The following is a 26,183-nucleotide window of genomic DNA, read 5'->3' as shown; positions in this document are numbered from 1 at the left end:
ATTTCAACTTAACGCCACTTTCCAGGAAAAAAGGAGAATATACCAAATTTCCACAACCAGGCATTTTTTTTGTAAAAGAGTTACTGATATCCATCCACCAGATTAATTTTAGAAATTTCCTTTAACACCAGCATTTGTTTCAAACCAATAAAGGTTAACAGATATTAACTTTTGTAAGGATTATATATTATAGAGGAGGAACACTTCACTATATGTTACAGACCTCTTCAAAAATATGTAATCACTTTATTTTTTTGAAACATAGAATCTCATAGCCACTGACTCAATTAACTGCTGATCATTAAATTTGGCTCTGCTGAAGTAATGTTCATATAATCTTGGATCACAAGCTAAAGGACAATTCCAGACCATATGAAGTCTCATGGCTTCAGGTCAAGTACATCTCAAGACTGGACACCCAAGTAGTGAAATGGGCCATCAGAGGCAGCAGAATTGTACTCCAGCACAATCAGTGATGTCATGGCTCAGCATACTCCCCATTCTACCACTACCATCAGGACAGCAGATTAATTCTGGATCAATAAATAATGCAGAAGAGCTAGGCAGCAGCAGCATTAGGTAAACCTAAATTGAGGTGTCAATCTGTTGAAGGTTCAACACAAGACGACTCTCGCGGCAAAACAGCAAGTGATAGACTAAATGGTTCCACAAATAAACCTGTTAGACTATTACCTTGTGTTGTGTGATTTTTAACTTTGTCCACCCCAGTACAACACTGGCACCTCCAAGTCACAATTAACAGAATCAATCTGTTGGTATACCACCAATGTCTGACTCCCAGTTTTAAACGTCACCTCATGTCAGCGCTGATGAAGAATCATCTAGACTTGAAACGTTCGCTTGCTCTCTCCATGGATGCGGCCTGATCCGCTGTGATTTCCAGCATTTGTTGTTTTCTGTTTAAATTTCATCCTTATCTAATTAGTACTTTTCAAATTCTGCAGCACCACCCTTGAAGAAATCATCAGTTAGCTTCATGAAAGTGCCTGAAAATTTTCCTATCGGTACTCGTACGATGTTGCTGGATTTGCTTTTATTTAAATACAAGCTGTTATTAGCAAAACTAAATTTTACCAAAAAAAATCGTGCTGGAAGTGTCGCTAAGGTTACAAATACAATTTTTTATATCTAGTTTTCATACTGCAGCTATTACCTCTTCAGGCAGCTTAAAGTAGTACTGCTCTTTAAAAAGTACTGTCTTGTAGAAAGAAAACCTTTTATCTATTGAATTTGAATTTGAATTAGCCTTATTGTCACATGTACTCAAATGAGTGCAGTGAAAAGTTTACATGTCACAACTGATGATACCATCTTCGGTACAAATGTACCCAGGTATAGATTCTTAAGTACAAATTAGAGTTACAGAGCTGTACAGTATGAAAACAGGACCTTCAGTCTAACTCGTCCATGCCAACCAGAAATTCTAAATTAACCTAGTCCCATTTGACAGCATTTGGCCCATACCCTAGTCGTATACCCATCCGGATGTCTTTTAAATGTTGCAACTGCACCGCCTCCACCACTTCCTCTGGCAGCTCAATCCATTTACATACCATCCTCTGCATGAAAAGATTGCCCACTGGTCCCTTATAAAAGTCTTTCCCCTCTCACCCCAAACCTATGCCTTCTAGTTTTGGACTCTCCTACCCCAGAGAAGAAACCTTGGTTATTCACCCTATTGATGTCCCTCACGATTTTATAAACTTCTATAAAATGTCACCCCTCAGCCTCTGATGCTCCAGGGAAAATAGGACCAGCTTAGTCAACTTCTCCTAATAGCCCAAATCCTCCAACCATGGCGACATCCTTGTAAAGGTCTTCAGAGCCCTTTCAGGTTTCACAGTATCTTTCCTATAGCAAGGAGACCAGAATTGAATGCAGTATTCCAATAGTGGCATAACTAATCTTCTGTACAGTCACAACATGACTTCCCAACTCCTATATTCAATGCACTGACCAATAAGAGAAAGCATACCAAATAGCTTCTTCACTACCCTATCTACCTGCAAATCCACTTTTAAGGAACTATGAAGCTGCATTCCAAAGTCCGTTGGTTTAGCAACACTCCCCAGGCCCTTACCATTAAGTGTACACGTCCTTTGCTGATTTGCCTTTCCAAAATGCAGCACCTCACATTTATCTAAATTAAACTCCATCTGCCACTTGATCAGATAGACCAATGGGCTGACAAGTGCCGGATACATTCTGACGTAACCTTCTTCACTGTCCATTACACCATCAATTTTGGTGTCATCTGCAAACATACTAACCATACCTCCTAGGTGGACATCCAAAATTCTTAGGGGAAAGAAAAGTAAAGAAATAAAAAAAGTTTGGAATAACAATCCTTCCAACTCAGTTCACACTAGCTCCTAGCCTCCAGTGCGCACCGGGTCTGGACTCCAGACGTGCACGGCTTCATCTCCAGGAGGCAATTTTGGAATCATTTTGAGGCCAGATGTCCAAGCTAAGACCGTGCTGGGCTACTGAGAGATCACAACACCAAGCCAAGAGATTGCCACGATAGGTCTGCACTGATTCCACACTGAGACCAGGAGTTCAGCGCATCACCAAGGAGGAGGAAGAAAACTAAAATACAAAAGAGAAGAAAAGAAAAAGAATTAACAGACTAACTCCGGCTGAGGAGACCTACTCTGCCACTATCTTGGATCGAAAACCACGAATATATGATCAACAGGGCTTAAAAAAAATCAAGATTACTGTTGCAAACGCATTACAGCTCACACTTAAACGTGTATAAATAGTCACTCTTCAAAACATCTGGCAACACGCATTTCAAGTTCCAACTGCTAGGACTTTACAATACAAACCCAAATGCATAAAGATTTGGTCCTTCAAAATAAACTATCAACTCTCTCCAATTATCTAATTCCTTTGCTCCACTCCTTTTAGTCTAGCCTGAGGTCTATCAGCAACCACCAAAATTTTATCATGAGATCTTGTGCTTCTAGTTTTGTTCTAAGCCTATTCTGCAACCTTTTTTTCATGGTCTAAGTTATTTAAGATTCAAGAAGGTTGGAAGATGTTCATACAAGAGAATGTGAGCGAGAGCGAGAGCAAGTCCAAGTGCAAGTGAATCCTTCTGTAAATTATATTCACTGACCGAAGGGTTCAAGGGACACTAGCTGAGAGAGAGGGGGAGAGACAGGACGGAAGCTGGTGGAAAGATTCACTTTTTGTGGTCTGATTCAAGTGTACACTTGCTTGTCATGGATTGAATGTTGTTGGTGTCGTTCCCTGGGGATCAAGATCCAGGAATGTTAAGACTTTAATTTGCATTTTGGGAATTAGATTAGATTAGATTACTTAGTGTGTGGAAACAGGCCCTTCGGCCCAACAAGTCCACACCAACCCGCCGAAGCGCAACCCACCCAGACCCATTCCCCTACATTTACCCCTTCATCTAACACTATGGGCAATTTAGCATGGCCAATTCACTTGACCTGCACATCCTTTGGAATGTGGGAGGACCCAGAGGAAACCTACACAGACATGGAGAGAGTGTGCAAAGAATTGATCAGGGACCTCGAAGTGAAGGAGCCATTGGGAAGTAGTGACCATAATACAATAAGCTTCAATCTGCAATTTGAGAGAGAGAGGGTACAATCGGAAGTGACAATATTTTTGTTGAATAAAGGGAACTATGGAGCTATGAGGATGAGCTGGCCAAAGTTCAATGGTGCAATACCTTAGCAGGGATGACAGTGGAAGAACAATGGCAGATATTTCTGGGTATAATGCAGAAGATGCAGGATCAGTTCATTCCAAAAAGGAAGAAAGATCCTAAGGGGAAGGCACGGGTGGCCGTGGCTGACGAGGGAAGTTAAGTTAAAAGAGGAAAAAGTATAATATAGCAAAGATAAGTAGGAAAATAGAGGACTGGGAAGCTTTTAAAGAACAACAGAGGATTACTAAGAAGGAAATACGCAGAGAAAAAATAAGGTATGAAGGTAAACTGGCCAAAAATATAAAGGAGGATAGTAAAAGCTTTTTTAGGTATGTGAAAGGCAAAAAAAAATGGCTAAGACTAAAATTGGGCCCTTGAAAACAGAAACAGGGGAATATATTATGGGGAACAAAGAAATGGCAGAAGAATTGAATTGGTACTTCAGATCTGTGTTCACTGGGGAAGACACAAGCAATCTCCCTGAGGTAACAGTGACTGAAGGACCTGAACTGAAAGGAATTTGTATTTGCCAGGAATTGGGTGTTGGAGAGATGGTTAGGTCTGAAGGTTGATAAGTCCCTGGGGCCTGATGGTCCACATCCCAGGATACTGAAGGAGGTGGCTCGAGAAATCGTGGATGCGTTGGTGATTATTTTCCAGACTTCGATAGATTCAGGATCAGTTCCTGCGGATTGGAGGGTAGCTAATGTTGTACCACTTTTTAAGAAAGGTGGGAGAGAGAAAGCAGGAAATTATAGACCAGTTAGTCTGACCTCAGTAGTGGGAAAGATGCTGGAGTCTATTATAAAGGATGAAATTATGACACATCTGGATAGTAGTAACAGGATAGGTCAGAGATTTATGAAGGGGAAATCATGCTTGACTAATCTTCTGGAATTTTTTTTGAGGATGTAACTCTGAAGATGGACCGGGGAGATCCAGTAGATGTAGTGTACCTGGACTTTCAGAAAGCTTTTGATAAAGTCCCACATAGGAGGCTAGTGAGCAAAATTAGGGCACATGGTATTGGGGGCAAAGTACTAATTTGGATTGAAAGTTGGTTGGCTGATAGGAAACAAAGAGTAGTGATAAACGGCTCCATTTTGGAATAGCAGGCAGTGACCAGTGGGGTACCGCAGGGATAATGATATAGAAGATGGTATTAGCAATAACATTAGCAAATTTGCTGATGATACTAAGCTGGGTGGCAGGGTGAAATGTGAGGAGGATGTTAGGAGATTACAGGATGACCTAGACAGGTTAGGTGAGTGGTCAGATGCAGTTAATGTGGATAAATGTATGGTTATCCACTTTGGTGGCAAGAACAGGAAGGCAGATTACTACCTAAATGGAATCAATTTTGGTAAAGGGGCAGTACAAAGAGATCTGGGTGTTCTTGTACACCAGTCAATGAAGGTAAGCATGCAGGTACAGCAAGGAGTGAAGGAGGTTAATAGCATGCTGGCCTTCATAACAAGAGGGATTGAGTATAGAAGCAAAGAGGTTCTTCTGCAGCTGTACAGGGCCCTGGTGAGACCACACCTGGAGTACTGTGTGCAGTTCTGGGCTCCAAATTTGAGGAAAGACATCCTGGCTATTGAGGAAGTGCAGCGTAGGTTCACGAGGTCAATTCCTGGAATGGCGGGACTACCTTACGCTGAAAGACTGAAGCGACTGGGCTTGCATACCCTTCAGTTTAGAAGACTGAGAGGGGATCTGACTGAAACATAAGATTATTAAAGGATTGGACACTCTGGAGGCAGGAAACATGTTTCCGCTGATGGGTGAGTGCCGAACCAGAGGAGACAGCTTAAAAATACGGGGTAGACCATTTAGGACAGAGATGAGGAGAAACTTCTTCACCCAGAGTGTTGTGGCTGTGTGGAATGCTCTGCCCCAGAGGGCAGTGGAAGCCCAGTCTCTGGATTCATTTAGGAAAGAGTTGGATAGAGCTCTCAAGGATAGTGGAATCAAGGGTTCTGGAGATAAGGCAGGAACAGGATACTGATTGAGGATGATCAGCCATGATCATATTGAATGGTGGTGCAGGCTCGAAGGGCAGAATGGCCTACTCCTGCACCTATTGTCTATTGTCCACACAGTCACTCACCTGAGGTGGGAATTAAACCTGGGTCTCTGGCGCTGTGAGGCAGCACTGATAACCACTGCGCCACCGTGCCGCCTAAATCTAAGAATCTAAGATAATTGTTAAAAAGCCATTTTATAGGACAATGGTAATGGGCATGTTAGCTGAACAAGGTTACCTCATGACCTTTTCCACATAGTGTAGACTAGTCTCTCATTATGACGTACTGTTAAAAGGGATGGTTATCGAGCCAAGGCATTTGGCCTGGCTTGATTGGGGTTTGCCACTTTGATGTGCATGTAGCTTAATTAGTCAAGCATACTCAGATCTGTCAATTAGTTTATTGTCTTCTACAAACGTTTTCCATTTTATTGCTGCTTATCTGATTTAGGACATGTATTTTTTTTATATCATCTCAGTACCAATTCCTGTATAAAGACAGCTTGTTTGCAGCAGTAAGAGGAGTGGCCTGAGAGAGCTCTTAGGGGTAAGAGCTGGTGTCGCTACTCTGCTAATGGTTTTAAAGCCTTAGTTCAAGCCTGGCTTATAGGTATCTATGTTATAATACAACATTGGTAAATAAAAGGTAATAATTTAAACTAAACTGTCCGTAAGAGTTTTATATTCCAAACTACCACAGAGTACTATCTCTAGGACGAACCAAGAGAGGCTTACAGGTCAAGTCCATTAGGGATTCCCTAAGCCATCTCGAATAGGTACTTGAACACCGTAATGCAGGAATTGCGGCAAACAATGTGTGCTTGGCAAACTCTGCAAAATAATCACTGCGATAATGATCTAACAACTTTTTAAATTTGTGAAGTTGATGCAAGGCCAAATATTAGCCAGGTTGCCACGGATTACAATCGCTTCTCTTTTTCACAGTAATGCCATAGGATTTTTACATCAGTCAGAAAAGACCGACGATCATCTGTTTAACATTCATCCGAAAAACTGTACCTTCAACACTGCAATGCCTTCCTCAGTAATGCACTAGAATGTTAGTCTTGAGTTTTGTACTCAAGCCCTGGAATGGGACTAAAATCCAGAAGACTGCATTTCAGAGGCAACAGTACTACCAAGTTGACACCTATACCAAATCATCTGCCGACATTTCCGCCCCTCCAAAGACCCCACCACCAGGGATATATTTCCCACCCCACCCCTTTCCGCCTTCCGCAAAGCCCGTTCCCTCCGTGGCTACCTGGTCAGGTCCATGCCCCCCTACGACCCACCCTCCCATCCTGGCACTTTCCCTTGCCACCGCAGGAACTGTAAAACCTGTGCCCACACCTCCTCCCTCACCTCTATCCAAGGCCCTAAAGGAGCCTTCCACATCCAAAGTTTTACCTGCACATCCACTAATATCATGTATTGTATCCGTTGCGGTCTCCTCTACATTGGGGAGACTGGACGCCTCCTAGCAGAGCGCTTTAGGGAACATCTCCGAGACACCCGCACCAATCAACCACACTGCCCCTTGGCCCAACATTTCAACTCCCCTTCCCACTCTGCCGAGGACATGGAGGTCCTGGGCCTCCTTCACCGCCACTCCCTCATCACCAGACGCCTGGAGGAAGAACGCCTCATCTTCCACCTCGGAACACTTCAACCCCAGGGCATCAATGTGGACTTCACCAGCTTCCTCATTTCCCCTTCCCCCACCTCATCCTAGTTTCAAACTTTCAGTTCAGCGTTCTCCCCATGACTTGTCCGACCTGCCTATCTTCTTTTCCACCTATCCACTCTGACCTATCACCTTCATCTCCTCCTCCACTCAACCATTATACTCTATGCTACTCTCTCCCCACCCCGCCCTCCTCTAGCTTATCTCTCCATGCTTCCAGCTCACTGCCTTTATTCCTGATGAAGGGCTTTTGCCCGAAACGTCTATTTCGCTGCTTGTTGGATGCTGCCTGAACTGCTGAGCTCTTCCAGCACCACTGATCCAGAATCTGGTTTCCAGCATCTGCAGTCATTGTTTTTACCTATACATGATAGTTGGCTGATGCAAGTTGTAGTTCTGGACTCACTATCAAGTCTGGTACTACACTTTTTCTACTCATCCCTTTGTGCCAGTTCACAGGTATGTCATGATCTTAAACATTCATCCAAAATTTAAATTTGCCATCATCTATCCTGCCCTTCACAAATGTCCCATCGCTCCATTCACCTGAACCATGTGCATCATGTCAACTATGTTTTCACTCTGGGGAAATTGGTCTTTGGATGCAATAGCAACCATCTGTGTCATGATCATACATATGACTACTTTGCAAGCCTTGAATAATGATATTTTGTTCATGACTTTCATCACAAGATATGCAGTAATTATGCTCCAAGGTTTCTTGTATCGCAGAATCAAGAATTGCATTGACTCTGCAAATGATTTTCATTGGCATTTAGTAATCTGGTTTTTCCCATTCTCTGCATACTATTTCCATCCATATACTCCTCCAACATCCTTTAAAATGCCTCAATTGAACCTGCCTTCACCAGATTTTTCAGTCAGTGTATTCTATACCATAGGAGAAAGTGAAGTCTGCAGATGCTGGAGATCAGAGCTGAAAATGTGTTGCTGGAAAAGCGCAGCAGGTCAGGCAGCATCCAAGGAGCAGGAGAGTCGACGTTTCGGGCTTGAGCCCTTCTTCAGGAATGCAGGTTTTCCTGAAGGGCTCATGCCCGAAACGTCGACCCGCCTGCTCCTTGGATGCTGCCTGACCTGCACTTTTCCAGCAACACATTTTCTATTCTATACCATACCCTAGTGAAAATGTTTCTTCCCATGTTAACCTTTCTTCTTTTATACATCCCTTTAAATCAAATGTAGAAACTGGGATTTAGTAATAAGTTATTATTTATTGCTTGGGATGAATTTTCATGGGTTGGCAAGTGCCTGTAAGAGATTTTGGAGTTCACTTTACCTTACTTGCAAGACTTACACCAATTATGATCATAGACAGTTAAGTTTGGGAGAGCCATTCTAAAAATGTTCTTGCCCTCATTAGTAACAAAACCTTTGCAAGTATATTTTCACAAGTTTTATAGAATTGAAGTTTAAAAGTACAGAACAATGATACTTAACAAAACTACTTAATTCACAATGGAGTACTGGTTTGTGACCTCTTGCTGATGGGAGGCATCACTCTTGTTTCTGCTCTGTTACCTGAAGTTCTCTTTTTGTCTTCTGTCGTAGTTCTTCTTTCTTCTTACTAAGAGTCATAGCTTATTAACTCTTGCCAGCCCTACCATTCATGATAAAAGGCTTCCTCAACTCTAATTGACTTGACGATGTATGAACAGCGCATGGCCAATTAAAGACTGAACAGTTTTACTTAAAGGTGATGGATATCTTGCTAATATTACTTCCCATTGTATCCTAACTTCAGACATGTTATTTAGTAGAGGTGCCCCTCTCAGTCAGTTAACTTAATACATCTCTTCCAGAGTAATCGGTTGTCTGTTTAAACAAAACATCGCTTTTCTTTATTCACACTTCCAGGGTTTCACCTAGTGACATTGGAGGAAAGGCAGTAAATTTCCAAGTCAGGATGGTGAGTGGCTTGGAGGGAAACTTGTAGATGGTAATGTATCTGCTTGCTCTTATCCTTCCACATGGTAGTGTTAGTGGCAGCAAAAGTGCGATCTAAGGATCTTTGGTAAATTTCTGCATGCATCATTTATACATGATACACACTTGCCACTGAGTATTGATGGTGGAGGGAGTAGATATTTGTGGATGAGGTGCCAATCAAGCAGGCTGCTGTGTCCTGGATCGTGTCAAACTTCTCAAGTGCTGTTGGAGCTGCACTCATTCAGTTAAGTGGCAATTATTCTTTTACATAGTAAAAGTAAGTACCTTGTAGATAATAGATGGGCTTTAGGGAGTCAGGGGTTGAGTTACTTGCTGCAAGATTTCTAGCATGTATCACTTTACTGATGGTATAGAGTACCCTGGTGGGCAGAATTAGATTAGATTACTTAGTGTGGAAACAGGCCCTTCGGCCCAACAAGTCCACACCAATCCGCCAAAGCGCAACCCACCCATACCCCTACACTTACTCCTTACTAACACTACAGGCAATTTAGTATTGCCAATTCACCTGACCCGCACATCTTTGGATTGTGGGAGGAAACCGGAGCACCCGGAGGAAACCCACGCAGACACGAGGAGAATGTGCAAACTCCACACAGTCAGTCGCCTGAGTCGGGAATTGAACCCGGGTCTCAGGCGCTGTGAGACAGCAGTGCTAACCACTGTGCCACCGTGCTGCCCACAAATTGGCCAAGTTGGATTTGTCCTGTTTTTATGTGTACAGAACACACTTGGGCAATCTTCCACATCGTCAGGTGGAATCCAAGTACATTATCAGGTAGTCATTGATAGATAGTACATCTACAGCGTTGTTGCTGTACTAGAACAGATTGGTTATGGATGCAGCAATTTCTGAAGCACTAGTCTACAGTCTATCACTGGAATTTTGTTAGGGCCCATAAGCCCTAGCATTATCTAGCACCTCCAACCATTTCTTGATAGCACTTGGAATGATTTAAATTAGCTGAAGATTGGCATCTGAATTGTTGGAAACCATTGGAGGCGATAGAGTTGGGTCACCACTTGGCACTTCTGGCTGAAGTCTGTTGTGAATTTTTCAGCATTACCTTTTGTATTGATGTGCTAAAATTTTTCATTACTGAGATTGGAGATATTTGTGAAGCATCCTCCTGCAGTGAGTTTTTTTTTTAAATTGTCCACCACTAGTCATGACTAGACGTGGCCGGATTGCAGAATTTAAATCCGATCCATTGATTGTGGGATTGCTTAGTTCTATCACTTGAAGCTTATGCTGTTTGAATTGCAATAGTCCTGTTTTACTGATCACCAGGTTGGCACATGATTTTTAGGTATGTCAGGTGCTGGGCCTGCATATCTTCCTGCACTCTTCATTGAACCAAGTTGATCCTTGGTTTGATGGTAATGATACAGTGGGAGTATTGCTCAGCCATGAAGTTGCAGGTTGCACTGGAGCAGGATTCTTTTGCTCATCATATCCATACTTGAGTTGCTAGATCTGTTCAAAGCTCGTTCTTTTTAATATGGTGATAATGCCACACAACATGATATAAGGTATTATCAATGTGAAGGCAGGATTTCATCACCACAAGGTCTGTGTTGTGACCACTCTTATCAATATAGTCAAGGATAGATAAATCTGCAGCAGGCAGATTGGTGAGGAAGAGGTCAAATATGGTTTTTTTTCCCCTCTTCTTGTTTCCTTTACCACCTGCCATAAACCAAGCATACCAATGTTTTTTTTTACACCCACTCAAATACTCCTTCAACGTTGCTGTTGTCAAGCCACTCTGGCTTGAAATCCCCCAGCCAAAGTCCATTCTGTGCACTTGTCACCCTCATTGCTTCCTCCAACATGAAGTTGCACTGATCCATTAGCCAAGGGAGTACGGTCACACTCTAGTGCTTAATATCATCTCAAATACTGCAACATCTGAACATGCTGCAAATTTCAAAAAGTACTAACTTCTTTTGGATATACGAGGGACCCAGGCGCCAGTCTGTTTGGAGTTTGTGCATTCTCCCTGCGTCTGCACGGGTTTCCTCCAGGTGCTCTGGTTTCCTCCAACAATCCAAAGATGCGCAGGTTAGGTGAATTGACCATGCTAAGTTGCCAAGTGCTCAGGGAAGTGTACGTTTGGTGTATTTGTCAGGGGAAATGTAATAGGGCAGGGGAATGGGTCTGGGTGGGTTGCTCCTCACAGGGTCAGCATGGACTTGTTGGACTGAAGGGCCCGTTTCCAAACTGTGGGGTTCTCTGAAAGGGTTCTATGGAAAAATAAGTAGTAGCTGGCCAGTGAGAGAGAGAGAGAAAATGAAGAGTGAAAGTGGAGAGGATAGACAGGAGAGAACGACAGAACGACGGGGATGCGTGCATGAGCAAGAGCAGAGACATTGACATGCGTGATATAGCTGAAAATAAGGCTAACAGGTCAAAAGGGATAGAGAAGATTACATGCAAAGAAAACAAACTGGAAACAAAAAAAGAGTGAGGCAGAGGCAGGTAGCAATCTTTTGCTCATAATAGCTATGCAAGAGGTAATAACAAAACTATTACCTTTGGCCCCTTTATTATAACAAATAGCTAAAATATTTTAGAAGTTTTTTTTGAAATATTGAAGTTTCATATACAATAATTTATTCGGGATTTCATACCAAAACCCCTTGGAAATCATAGCTATAAAAAGACTTTCATATGATATTGCACTGATTAAAGTACCCAAATAAAAGTACCAAAATAAAGTATCAAAAGCTACTCCAAACTCTTTTACTAATTGGTATTAACTTTAGGAGCAGACATGAGAGGCCACCCACTTTCACAGTCCAACTCACTCACTGCTGTTACTACAGTTCCATACAGGTTGCAACGACTCCTCTGTGCCTGCCACGCAACATCCTATTTTAAAACAAGCATGCACCAGTGAATTTAAGTTAACTGTTCAATCCGGAATTGCCAATATTCATTGACGAGCATTTATATCTGAACCATTCAAATACAGGAATATGAAAAAAATAGTGAACTAAATTCATTTTTTGATTTCCAAAATATCTGCATTTAAAATTTAACTAATCAACTTTGGTATCAGCTGTTAATGTTTACCCTAACTGAAGTAAACCATTCAACATTTACAAATGTATTACTTTACTACACCAATGTTGTGGTTAATGATTAATACAATTTTGGACCATCAGAAGCTTTAGAAGATATATGACTATTATTCTAGTTAAAAATGCTATTTATTACTTAATTTTTAATCACATAACAGTAATGTTGCTAATGCAAGTTTATTAGGGTGCTTTAAACAAAACAAATGCCATTACTGGGAAATTCAGTGGTCAGTCTGGAAAAATTGCAGCATTTATAAATACGTACTGTGCAAAGGTGCATAATTTAAAGCTCAATATCATATAGAATCGTAGAATCCCTACAGTTTGGAAGCAAACCATTCAGCCGATTGAGTCCACACCGACCCTCCGAACAGTATCCCACCCAGACCCACAGTATGGGTCCTATCTCTGTAACACTGTATTTCCCATGTCTAATCCACCTAGCCTAAACACTATGGGAAATTTAGCCAGGTCAATCCAGCAAACCATACCTTTGGACTATGGGAGAGCACCCGAAGGAAACATGCAATGTCCACACGGTCGCCAGAGAGTGGAATCAAACCCAGTCCCTTGTGCTGTGAGGCAATAGTCATAACCACTGAACTATTGTGTTGCCCCCATGGTAATCATTCCTATTGTTCAATACTTTGTTTTTTTTTTCACTATCCACCTTGGGGAATATTTAAAAGCAGCCTGCTGCTGTACCATCCATGCAAAGCACCACAGTGCCAATCGAACATTAGCTTTGCAGAGCTTTGATTGTACTTTGGTTTTGTCTCCAATTCAAAGCATATTTAAAAAGCAAGCAGTGATTCAGAATATTATAACATCAAATTTATTGGAAAAAAACTTTCACAATATATTAAAACTACGCAAAATTTATTTTAATTTTCAATATCACAAAAAACTGATATGTAGTTGCATGCCTACAAGTTGATTGAGCCACTGTAATGCAGACCCGTAAAACATTAGTCTTGGCTCACCAACATAACTGATCTTTTGAAAACAAAGATGTTTTCACTGTTTGTTGCAATCATGCTTACCATACAGGTTCAGTGAGTATTCATATGAAAATATTAGTGAATATCAGATGAAAAAAAAATCAGACCAAAACACATTCCACTACTGCATTAACATTTCAATTATCAACGAAGTTCCTCGAAAATTCCAGTAAAAACAAAGGTATCAACGATTCCCTCAAGGTAGGGACGATATTAAGTTTTATTGCAAAATAATGTTTTTCCTCAATATCTACAGTAGCATGTTATTCAGTAATTTAGTTGGGTCTAAATCAAGTTGAAGAAAACAATTCACATCAAATTTTGTTAAATAAAAATAATTTGTTAGGAAGTCTTGTATCTTTTATAAAGCCGGAAGTGCAGAAAAACTCAACATTAATGGAATTTATTACTTGCAATCAGTGCCAGGCTAGAGATTCTGCAGCTAAAAACGATTGACCCATTTATTATGAAAACCATGGTTGGTTCACTGTGGACTGAAAATGAGCCAGACATCAGCAGTAACAGTTGAATTAAAATTAGAAGTCCTACAGTGTGGAAACAGACTCTGTGGCTCAGCAAGTCCACACTAACTTTCTGAAGAGTAACTCTCCCAGATCCATTCCCCTATCACTCTAATTTCCCCCTGACTAATGGACCTAACCTAATCTACACATCCCTGAACACTATGGGCAATTCAGCATGGCCAACTCACCTAACCTGCACATCTTTGAATGGTGGGAGGAAACCGGAGCACCCAGAGGAAACCCACGCAGACAATGTGCAAACTCCACACAGAGTCGCCCGAGACGGTAATCGAACCTGGGTCCCTGGCGCTGTGAGGCAGCAGTGTTAACCACTGAGCTACCATGCCACCCTTCCATAATTCAATAACATTGCACAACACTATCATTAATAAATTTAAGTTACCACATTTAAACAGTGATGTAATTGAAGGAATTTATAAGCCAACTGTGTGATTAATATTTTCTAACTCCACCAGCAGAAAGCAATGAACAGACTCAAACGTATGGAAGTTATGATTATATCTCTAAAATCTAATTTTCTGACATGAGTAATTCAAATCAAAGTGTACACAACACTCTTGCTTTTCTGTAACAAAATATGAATATACATATGAAAAAATAAGAAGGTTCAAAACAACTTTATGCAATAACATTCTTCAGTTAAAGAATGCATCCTCTCCCATCATTACAGCAATATCTTCGAAACTAAGCGATGATTTCACATTGGATTTCAACTTCATACAGTCCTTATCAGAGTTGATAGTGTTGGATAAATTAATGGATATGGAAGGATTTATTTAGGAGCAAAGCAGAAACTCCAATCACTCTGTTGAATCTCTCAGACTCTGGGAGTCTTAAGGAGTCCAAGGAGGCTGCATTATCCACCATTCTACTTTACTTAAGCCTTAATGTCATTTTATTTCTACTCAAATAAATAAGCTTTTAAAACTGAAGGCTAGGATTTTCAAATGCCCAAGGGGGCTAGAACAAGAACAAGCATGCTTTGAAAATAGAATGGGAGTGTCCTGATGCCTTTTGGATGCTGAAATAAAAGTAAAAGGTGGTTGTCAGGAATCCAAATGCCTTCAATTAACAGTCAGCTAAGCTCCTTCAGTATCTTGTTAACAAGTAAGGGTAGACCAGTAGGCATTTTTAAAATTTGTCAAATTTGCTGAAGCCGACCAGTCAGATGCACTTCAGTGTATAGTTGCTAAGTTCAGCCTGGGCAGAAATTTATGACTTTCTTTTTCCCCACCACAAAACTAAAAATATTTGCAACTAGGAGATCTTGCTCCAGATTGGGCATGGTAAATTACGGTTGGCCATTTTTGCACAGAATGTGAATGCCAGCAATCTAAAATGCATTTTTCTGTATTCAGCAAGACAGTAGCAGGCCCCATCATGGCTGCTGCCTACCTACCTTTGCCATTTATCTTTTACAAGCTGCTCCTACCGCCTGGCAACACTTGCTGTCATGAACTGGGCACTAAGCTCACCTCCAAGCTAATCAGAGCATTTATATTTGTTGACTGACTCATAAGAGTAACACAGGTGTGGCATGGATTCCTCACCCAGAATTTAAAGTTAATTCCCAAATTTAAACAAACACTTCTTGAATTGAATGTGTGACTGCGTTTCTAGTTGGAAAAACACTCCTATATTCTCCTGTTGATCAGATGCTTGAAATGGAGTTAAACTATGTCTGCTGTCAATTCACACTTGGACTGAAAAAAGTTGATGTTTTCAGCAGCCCCTTCACTTGATATTCAACAGATTACTTTCCAAAGTATTTACACTGGTGGTGTTGTCTTCCACAGGTTTATTGGACTAACGTGATTATGTGACCTTATTCCACAGCCTTAGTTCCTCTCTGAAAAGTGAACATGGAACATACCATTCAGCGATTCCATCATTAGTACAGTTGCTAGATATGTGTCATACTGTGATACAGTAATAGGTAATTATTCTGACTCCTGACTTACATTGAATTGTCTGACATCAACAGAAAAGCAAAATAAGGCAAGTTCCATTCATGATGGTTCAATTGATCCAATTCACTGCCCACACAGAGGCAAGAGTAGAGAATAGGTTCAGCTTCTGCAGTCAAATAATCTACCAACACTTAACAAGTGGGACTCATATGGTCAATATGGCAAGACACAGCAAAGCCATCTATAATCCAGCATGGGTCATCTGTTCACATATTTACCAAACAATCTTCTACCAAAAACACAAACAGAAGGTGCTGGAGAAACTCAGCAGGTCTGGCAGCATCTGTACAGAGGTAAGGAAAGTTAATATTTTAAGCCCAGTGATCCTGAATCAGTGTTCTGACTTGCAATCAATTAATGTGACTTTTCTTCCATTTGTAAATAATATAACTTAATGCTCGACTAAACTTCCCTAATGAAGACTTGCTAAATGTTTTAGGAAGCATATGAGAGCACAGAACAAAAACAGTAGATCACACAACTTTTTTCACATCATAACACTCTTGTCACTTGTAACCAGACCTTATTTCCCTTCACAAGTACGAATATCAAATATCTGATATCTGGTTAGTGTATCACATATTCATCTGATCATGTATTCTCAGCTTTCATCCAAAAGGAATAATAAAAATGCATAGCTTAAGGAGAACCTGTTGTCCATATAGACTTCAACAAAGCATTTGACAAGGTTAGTAAGATGTGGAGGTGCAATGTTGGAGCAGGATGGACAAGTTCAGAAGTCATACACCATCAGGTTATCGGCCAACATGTTTATTTGAAATCACAAGCTTTTGCAGCACTGCTCCTTCATCAAGTGACATGACATAGTTGGTAAGATTAGGTCACATGGAATCCAGGGAGAGCTAGCCAACTAGATACAAAATTGGCTTGAACGTCAGGGATATAGAGGCTGGCGGTAGAGGGTTGCTTTTCAAACTGGTGGCCTGAGACCAGCAATGTGCCACAAAGATCTGTGCTGGATCCGCTGCTTTTCATCACTTTTACAAATGATTTGGATGTGAATATTGGAAGCATGGAATATTAGTAAGTTTGCAGATGACACCAAAATAGATGATGTAGTGGACAGTGAAGATTATCATACTATCACAGAATCTATTCAGTCCATCAAGTCCACACCAATCCTCTGAAGAGCATCCCAACTCGACTCATCCCCGTGATACATTGATCAGATGGGTCAGTGTGCTGAGAATTGGTAGATAGAGTTTAATTTAGCGAGCTGCGCGGTGTTGCATTTTGATCAGGCAAACCAGGACAGGACTTATACAATTAATAGTAGGACCCTGGAGAGCATTTCCAACAAAGAGACCTAAGGATACAAGTACCTCATACCTCCAAAGTGGAGTTGCAGGTAGATGGGGTGGTGAAGGTGGTGTTTGGTATCTTGCTTTCATTGGTTGAACATTAAGTATAAGTGTTGGGTTGTCATGTCATGGATATACAGGACATTGGTGAGGCCACTTTTAGAATACTGCAAACAGTTCTGGCTGCCCACCTAAAGGAAAGATGTTGTTAAACTTGAAAGAGTGCAGAAAAGACTTAGAGATGTTGCCAGAACTGGAGGATTTTAGTTACAGGGAAAGGCTGAACAGTCTGAGATTCTTTTCCCCTGGAACATCAGAGGCTGAGGAGTGACCTGAAAAAAGTTTATAAAATCATGAGGGACAGAGAAGATGAATAGCCCAAGGTATTTTTCTTAGGGGAGTCCAAAACTAGAAGGGAATAGAGGAATGATTTTAAAAGGGATCTCGGGGTAACTTTTTCGTGCAGAGGGTCGTACATCTAAGGAATGAGATGCCAGAGGAAGTGGAGTAGGTGGGTACAATCAGAACGATTAAAAAGCATCTGAATGGGTCTGTGAATAGGAAGGGTTTACAGGGATATGAGTCAAAGTTGAGTGTGTGGTGCTGGAAAAGCATGGCAAGTCAGGGCAGCATCTGATGAGCAGGAGAATCGACTTTTCGGGCATAAGCCCCTCATCAGGAATGAGACTTGTGATCCAAGGGGGTGGAGAGATAAATAGGAGGGAGTGGGCTGAGGGGGTACCCGAGAGTGCGACAGGTAGATGAAGGTGGGGTAATTGTGATAGGTCAGAGAGGAAGGTGGAACAGGTAGGTAAGGTCATGAGGACAGTGCCGAGTTGCAAGGCTGGATCTGGGATAAGGTAGGGAGGGAGGGAAATGAGGAAACTGGTGAAATCCACATTGATGCCAATATGGGTCAAGTGCTGGCAAATTGAACTAGGTCCAATTGGAATGTCTGACTGGCACGAAGACGTTGGACTGGAGGATGTTTCCATACTGTATGACACTATGACTCAATATATTGTATAAAGGCAATCTCCCAGTTATTACAAAGTATGGGTCATACTTATAAAATTCTGTCTCAATGAACGAGTGAAAATCCCAAAAATGCCTTTAATAAAAATAGAATTTGGCTTATTCAATCATTGTAAATCAGCACCTCCGAATTCTTAAAAAATTACAACATAAAAAGCCCTGTTATGGAACAAATACTTACTGAACAATAGACCTACATGTTTATCTAAGAAAAGCCATTCATTCTCAACAGAATAAATATTTCTGGGATTTATTGCCTGTATCATCTCATTACCAAACAGATAAAAGTATTCTCCATTATAGCAGAGCTGAATAAAATCCAAAACATTAAACAACACATTTGTGTAATATTTCAAGTAACACTACTGAATAATTATAATAATGGGTGGAAAACATAAGACTAAATTAATCTCACTTAGGAACAAATTATATTATTATTTTTAAAAAAAGATAGATCAAATCTATAAGTCAAGTCATCCCAACTTGTGAGATGGACAAACTACTAGGAAAGAAAAATCTAAAGGAGGTTATGAATCTTTATTTAGAAAGCCATAACTTAATCAAGGAAAGTCAACATGAACTTTTCAGTGGAAGCTCATCCATGACTAACTCAGTTGAATAGATTGTGGACATAATTAGGTGGGATTTTGAAGGTGGCACAGTTGAAGTCGTCAATATGGGTTTTAGCAGAGTTTTTCAATAAAGTCCCCCATGACAGACAGTTCAGAAGCTGAAAAATTCTTGCAAATCAAGGAAATGGCAAGCTGAATACAAATTAGTATGACGGCAGGAAATAAACTATAATGGTAAATGGGCGTTTTTGTGACCAAGAAGATGATTCCGATGACATTTTTCAGGATTAAGTACTGTGACATGTCATGCTTCTTATGACATGTCAATGATTTGGTATTGGGATATGATTATGGGGTATGAAGTGATAATTGCTTGTATTGTCGATAGGTAGTTCAACAGTGTGGATATCAGGTAATGTCCTTTAGCAGAGAGCTTAATAACACTGTGGCAGCAATCTAAAAATTACAGACAGAAGGACTAGAGGAAGAGATTTCCTCCCTCACCATACCCCAAAGATGGTAGCAGAGATCTTAAACTCATTGTGTGAAAGGGTTATAGGGGACAAAAATCCCTGGAACTTTTAAAAATACTCAGGATATTGTTACAGACCAGGCCAGACCCCTCCCCTGCCAAAGTACTCTAAGAGACAGCCAATTCCCTTAACTTTTGTATTTACTGAGGCAAGTGTAAGGTGCTGTGGTCCAGATATAATTCAATTGGTCCACCACTAGGCTATAATCAAACACATTTAAATCATACAATAGAGTTTTTTTAAATGGTCTAACTTTAACTACATTGAAATACTTAACAAGATTATGTATTAATTAACCACTTATTATAAACCGTTCCAATATGGACAGCACCCCAATAAACATATGCTTAATAAAAATACAATTCAGCAAAACAGACATTGTTCTCACACGCTGTCCTTTTACTGCAGCAGCAGAGACAATGTTCTAGCAGTTAGCTCCAACAGCCAGCCAGCAGAAACGTTCTCATTAACTGAAAAACAAAAATAAAAATCTTCCTGGGTCTGTGAGAGCTCTGACCCTGGCCACTCGTGACACTTTTGCCTTATTTTTTTTTTTAAAAATCACCAAGGGAAAATTCAAAAGCTTTATTTGATTAGATTATTGGCCCAAAACATCCACACCGACCCTCCGAAGAGTAACCCACACAGACCTATTCCCCCACCCTGTACCTACCTCTGACTAATGCAACTAATACGATGGGTAATTTAGGTGGCTAATTCACCTAACCTGCACATCTTTAGACTGTGGGAGGAAACCAGAGTACCCAGAGAAAACCCACACAGACACAGGGAGAATGTGTAAACTCCACACAGACAGTCACCCAAAGCGGGAATCGAACCCAGGTCCCTGAGAGAATGTGTAATGGGTATGAGCAGGTAGGGAGAGTTAAGTTTTGAGTTTAGTGAAACAAAAAGGTTCAGCTAGCATGATTCAGATCAGATAAGAACTTGCAGTAGACAATGAGGTGCTGGAAGCAAGGGTAGTAGGTTGATGAGGTGAAAAGATATTCATTGCGCAAAGCCATTTAACAAGATAAAGAAGCATTCAGTATGTAAAGTCAAAAATCAACTAGGAGAAAGTGAGAACTGCAAATGCTGAAGGTCAGAATCAAGGAATTCCTAAAGGGCTTATGCCCAAAAAGTCAATTCTTCTGCTCCTCGGATGCCGCCTGACCTGCTGTGCTTTTCCAGCAACACACTCTCGATCCCAGTATGCAAAGTCAGTTAACTAAGGTGAAAAGTATTCATTATGTGAAGCCAATTAACAAGGTTAAGAACTTTCATTGTGTAACAGCAGATGGCTTAATCTTTAGTATTGACACTCACTGATTGTAACGGTCACCCAATCAATATGTATGTTGCCTTATCTGGATGCTCCTCCATGCATGACCATATAATTCATTAAGAAAATGCTGTTTGAGAGAAGACTAAGAACTCATGTCTCTGTGCACATGGCCGATCGTTCTTGCTCCCTCCAGTGCCCGAATAAAGATGAAGTAGGTAAAGCCATACTGTATCTCTGAGTGTTTGCTTTGATTGATACAGTGATAGGGAAACAGGACGTCACCTGGCACCGTCAGGCAACAGTACTAACCACTGAGCCACCATGTCACCAATTGTTTACCAAGTGCAGACATTTCAACACCACTGTGGGCAATTCCCCTCTGCAAGAAAAATAGCACAGAACACTTCTCTCTTAAAACACAGTACCATCACAATATACACTGAAGGAATACAGGCTAAACCTGGTTAAGTGGGATTAGGCTGGGTAGTCATTTCAAATATTTACAAGCAAAGGCCATTATGAACAGTGCAAACTATTAAAATTGATGGGGCGGTAAGGAGAGAGGGAATGGGCTAAATCAAAATGGAGTTGGAGGGAGAGGTGAAGTACTGTGCCCCCCACAGTTTCCATTTCTCTACTGGCACCAAGCGCACTGATTGACAGCATGTGCTCCTTTGCCAACAACACTAGGGAATGAAAGAGGAAAAGGGGCCGACAGTTGGCACCCGAAGATCAGAAGTGTAGTTGCAACAAAAATAAAATAACAAAATTTTTTACAAATAACTAAAAATGGGGGCGCAATCTCCTGCAACCAATATGCACATGGTCTATGTATTCCATAATGCCACAAAATCAACAAATGGGCTGGGTGTCCATGAATCGCTGCAATCTATGGTTATTAGGGATAGCTGTGCACAACACCCTTCACCGCAGGTCCCGAATGGAGAACACATCCCAGACTCTGGTCACCCCCACAGCCCTCTCTGCCAGCCTCTTGAACCCACGATAATGGAGGCGTGGATTCCTGAGCATAGAGTTTCTGATGACAGCTGCTACTCCTGACAGTGGGAAGACCCAGCATGAGTCAACAGTGTTCCAGGCATTGATCTGGTCCTGGTAAAAGACAGGCAACTTGTTGAGGGAAACTTGAAGACCCTTACGGTATACAAACAGAAGCTGCATGTTATAACTGCAGTCACACACTTGGCAGAATTATTTTGTTTTGTCTTGGGGTTTAGCGCACACACTAAGCCAGGCAACTTCTCATGGTTGTCTGAAGTGGTCACGCAGTATAGCACAGAGTTTTGTCACACACCTACAGGACATGCCAACAGCCTGCACAGCAAAGACACTGCCTATGCATGAACTAAACTAACATGTCTCTAAGTCAAAGGGAATGGTTCACAGTCAATTCAGGGGGTCCAGATACAACAATTCATGGACATCAGTCGATCTCAGATCAGGGACTTAGATACAATGCTCCCAAATTGAACAATAAGGAGAATTTGGGCCACACTTGACATTTGCTAAAAACGTAGCATTGACTTTGATATTGTTATCAAATGAGATGAGGCTAAGGGCAGGTGAGCTGTGTGGCTTGGATCATAAATAGTGATAGGTGAGAGACGTTAGACTGGTATGTGCAATAACATTAGTTAGAGACAAAACAAAAACTGCAGAGGCTGAAATCCAAAGTAGCCAAGCAGGAGGCTGGGATAACACAGCAAGCCAGGCTGCATCAGGAGGCGGAGAAGTCAACGTTGACTTCTCCACTTTCTAATGCTGCCCAGCTTGCTGTGTTCTTCCAGCCTCCTACTTGTCTAATGTGCAATAACATGTCAGCCATGCCACTCAGAGAAGCATCAGTTTGAGAATGCCCTCCAATCTCGTACCCATTAAAGGGCAACTCTAGACTATCATCTATATTTGTACAGTTGGTTTTCAAACATAGACCAGTGCTAGAGATCCCAGGATGTCCCAATAGAGTCTAGTGCATCCTCCAAGTAGGAAATTACAAGAAGCAAAGCACCATACAGGTTAGTTCATAGGTAATAAGGTGAGTTTGATGATAGCACAAGAAAATGCAATAAGCCAATGACTGACTTAGATGAGAATATAGAAGGCATGATTAGTAAGTTTGTGGATGACACCAAGATTGGTACTATCGTGGACAATGAAGGTTATCCCAGATAGAAAGAGACCTTCATCAATTGGGTCAATTCACTGAAGAATGTCAGTCGAAGTTTAATTTGGATAAATGCAAGATATTGCAGTTTGGTAAAAATAAACAAGGGCAAGACTGAGACAATTAGAATTCAGGCCTTGGGTAGTGTTACAGAACAGAGATCAAGGAGCTCAGGTACATAATTCTTTGAAGTTTGCATCACAAATAGATATAGAGTGATGAAGAAGGAGCTTAGCGCATTTGCCTTCATTGCTCAGATTTTTCAGTGTAGGAGTTGGGACATTAATTTGAGGTTTTACAAGACGTTGGTTAGGCCTCTTCTGGAGTATTTTGTCCAGGTCTGGTTGCCCTAATATAGGAATGATATTATTAAGCTAGTAAAGGTTCAGAAAAGATTTATGAGGATATTGCCATTAATGGAGGGTTTGAGTTATGAGGAGAGTTTATAGGCTGGGATTTTTTCACTGGAGTGTAGGAGATTAAGGAATGACTGATGGAGGTTTATAAAATCATGGTGGGTATAGATATTAGATTAGATTAGATGAAGATTAGATTAGATTAAGGAATGACTGATGGAGGTTTATAAAATCATGATGGGTATAGATATGGTGAGTGGCAGATGGCTTTTCCCTGGGGTTGAGGATTTCAAGACTAGAGGGCATATTTTTAAAGTGATATGAGAACGCTGGGAACATGGGCCAAGCACAGGCAGGTGGGACAAGATGAATTTGGGATTATAGTTATCATGTTCTGATTGGATCAAAGGGTCTGTTTCCAAGCTGTATGACTCTACAATGAGGTCACCTTTCTTCATAGTAATGGTATATATAGTTACCTAAGAATCTACATTATAGAAGAGATACCTGTAACTGTTAGTCCAATTGGATCATCCAGTGCATTTTTATTACAAAATAACATACGAATCTCAATACATTCCTTTACATTTTATAACTAAGTATCAATTTTGAAACATTTTACTGAATGAAATTAATGTATTTCATAAGGGGTTTACCATTTGGGATGGTCTTGAAATCTGCAGAGTATCTAAATAAGTGCTTTCCAATTTTTTTTTCCCTGCCGTGACTCCATTTCAAGGTTTGAAAAAAATTGCAACCCCTCAGTAAGCTGTGGGAGGGGAGGGAGAGGTATTCAGCTACTGATGCTTGAGATCTCTAATCCCACTGTGGTTAGCCTGAATTAAATTCTCTATTTTTTTCCCCAGTTCTACATTCTTGTTTAGAATTAGAAGGTTATGTTCATGCTTAATACAATGATATATTAAATGACATCAATTAAATTGCATGTTACATGTCATTGGCAGCGCCTACTCATGGCTATCCTTTCGATTATGCTCAAAACTCTGCAGTGAGTTTCAACAATATCATACACAAATTTAAAGTAAAATACAATAAATTCTGGAAATCAAATAAAGACAGAAAATCTTGAAGAAACTCAGCAGAGTTGGCAGCATCTGTGCAGACAGAGAAAAAGTCAATAAACCAAGTCCAATACAACTTTTCTTCTTGGACTTTAAGCCCTGTCTCTCCACAAACACTGCCAGCCCTGCTGAATTTCTCCAACATTTTCTGTTTATATTTCAACAATATCTCGTTCATCTCCCTCCCCTTCATCTCTCTGACTCAATCATAGATGATGCATTATCTGCCTGCACAGTTTAGTTGCTTAAAATTAATTATGGTCCAGCTCATTTTGGGAATAGTAAAAGCTCTTTTCTCTCATGACACATCCCCAAAAGGCAATTCTTAAGAGTAAACAAGTCTCCCAGTATGTTTGTTTTTAAAATAGGTGTTTCATTGTTTTCTTCTTGCTGGAAGTGTAATCAGTCACACCATTATGCTTCCTGTTCACAACCTTTCCACAAAAAATTCAAACGACAGCTGCACTACCTAACTACTGAATACAAACGTATCTTTAAAGTTTAACACAGGATCCAACACGATGTTCCAATTAAGTCAGATTGGAATTGAAATATTAACTCTGGTCCCCTCTCTACAGATGGCATCAGATGTGCTGAGCTTTTAAGGCATTTTTTTTTAAATATAGTGAACACCGTGTTACAATAGATTAACAAATTCAATTTCGACACATCTGCCATCATTTTTCTTCCGTATTCATGCTTTAGAGCTCATCCAAATGTTTTCTTTGAAAAATAAGTTGGCAAATAGGTGGCCAAGGGACCAGATGGTATCCCAAGACGTGGGGGCTCTAATCCTCAGTATTGTCAGCCGCCGGCCCCCAACCCCAAAAAAACCCAAGGATGTCCATTTCAGTAAACGGTGAGAATATAGAATATGATTATGGTCAAACCACAGCTACTGAAGCCATGGGATATCATTGCAAATGGAAGGAGCGGCGGGATGAAACATCATCTGCAAAGTGAGATCCCACTTTATCCTCTAACCTCGTTAAGGTCACAAACCGAACGTAAACAACATCGGAGCAGCCTGGAAGACAGCAGCAGGCACCGCTCAGAACTCTCTCAGCCATTCCTGCCCATTCATCACAGCTCTCCCGCGTGAAACAATGAGGGAGGGACTGAACCTGCTTACCGTACTCGATGCCGCTAAAAAGGAAGAGGAGACCGATGGTGATGTTGGTGAGCCTGCGCTTGGTCCGCGGATCCATCGCCAGCTCTTGCTGCCTCTACTGCGGCCAGCCGGAGGAAGCAGCCACTCCGGGCATGGACGGAGGACACGGCAGCTCCTTCCCCCACCCACCGCCCCTCTCGACGCTGGACGAATGAGTCGACCAGGCTGCAGTGAGCCACTCGACCCTGAACCGACCGTTCAGGCGGCGGAAACCAGCTGAGGCCCCGCCCATTCACTCCTGGCCCCGCCCATTCCTACATGTGCCCCGCCCCTGCATCCCCACACGGCACACGGATCGAGTCTCCGTCCATCACCTTAGCTCCGCCCATTACAAACCATGCCACGCCCTTGCTGCCCCTTTCTCACCAGGACCCAGAGTTCCCACCCATCACGAGCTGGCTCCGCCCCTTAATGCCTTGCCCATCCTGACCTGTCCCCCACTCCCACCTGACTACGGCAAGAACTTTTTCTAGTGAACGTTGAAACTCTGCCACGTGACCTTACTAATTTATTACTGATGATGTGGAGGTGCCTGTATTGGACTGGGGTGGACAAAGTTAAAAATCACACACCAGGTTATAATTCAGATTGTATGATTTTTTGAAACTTTATTACTGGCCAATCTTTGGAATTCCCTTTCTCAAAGTAG

At 41.3% G+C, this 26,183-nt stretch overlaps 1 protein-coding gene across 3 annotated transcripts in view; it reads right to left on the bottom strand.

Moving 5' to 3' along the window:
• mfsd8l1 (major facilitator superfamily domain containing 8-like 1) overlaps positions 1-25,730 on the bottom strand; it is a 78,119-nt gene extending 52,389 nt beyond the window's left edge. For all 3 annotated transcript variants that reach the window (XR_009645328.1, XM_060834130.1, XM_060834131.1), the window contains exon 1: positions 25,496-25,730. Coding sequence is in view for 2 of the 3 variants with exons in the window: in XM_060834130.1 (XP_060690113.1) it covers positions 25,496-25,571 (76 nt within the window). In the remaining variant the exon portion in view is untranslated. The remainder of the gene's footprint in view (positions 1-25,495) is intronic.
• Between the last annotated feature and the right edge of the window lie 453 nt (positions 25,731-26,183).

Source organism: Hemiscyllium ocellatum, chromosome 13, assembly GCF_020745735.1.
Source record: "Hemiscyllium ocellatum isolate sHemOce1 chromosome 13, sHemOce1.pat.X.cur, whole genome shotgun sequence".
NCBI lineage: Eukaryota > Metazoa > Chordata > Chondrichthyes > Orectolobiformes > Hemiscylliidae > Hemiscyllium > Hemiscyllium ocellatum.
This window is presented reverse-complemented; position numbering and strand designations above follow the sequence as displayed.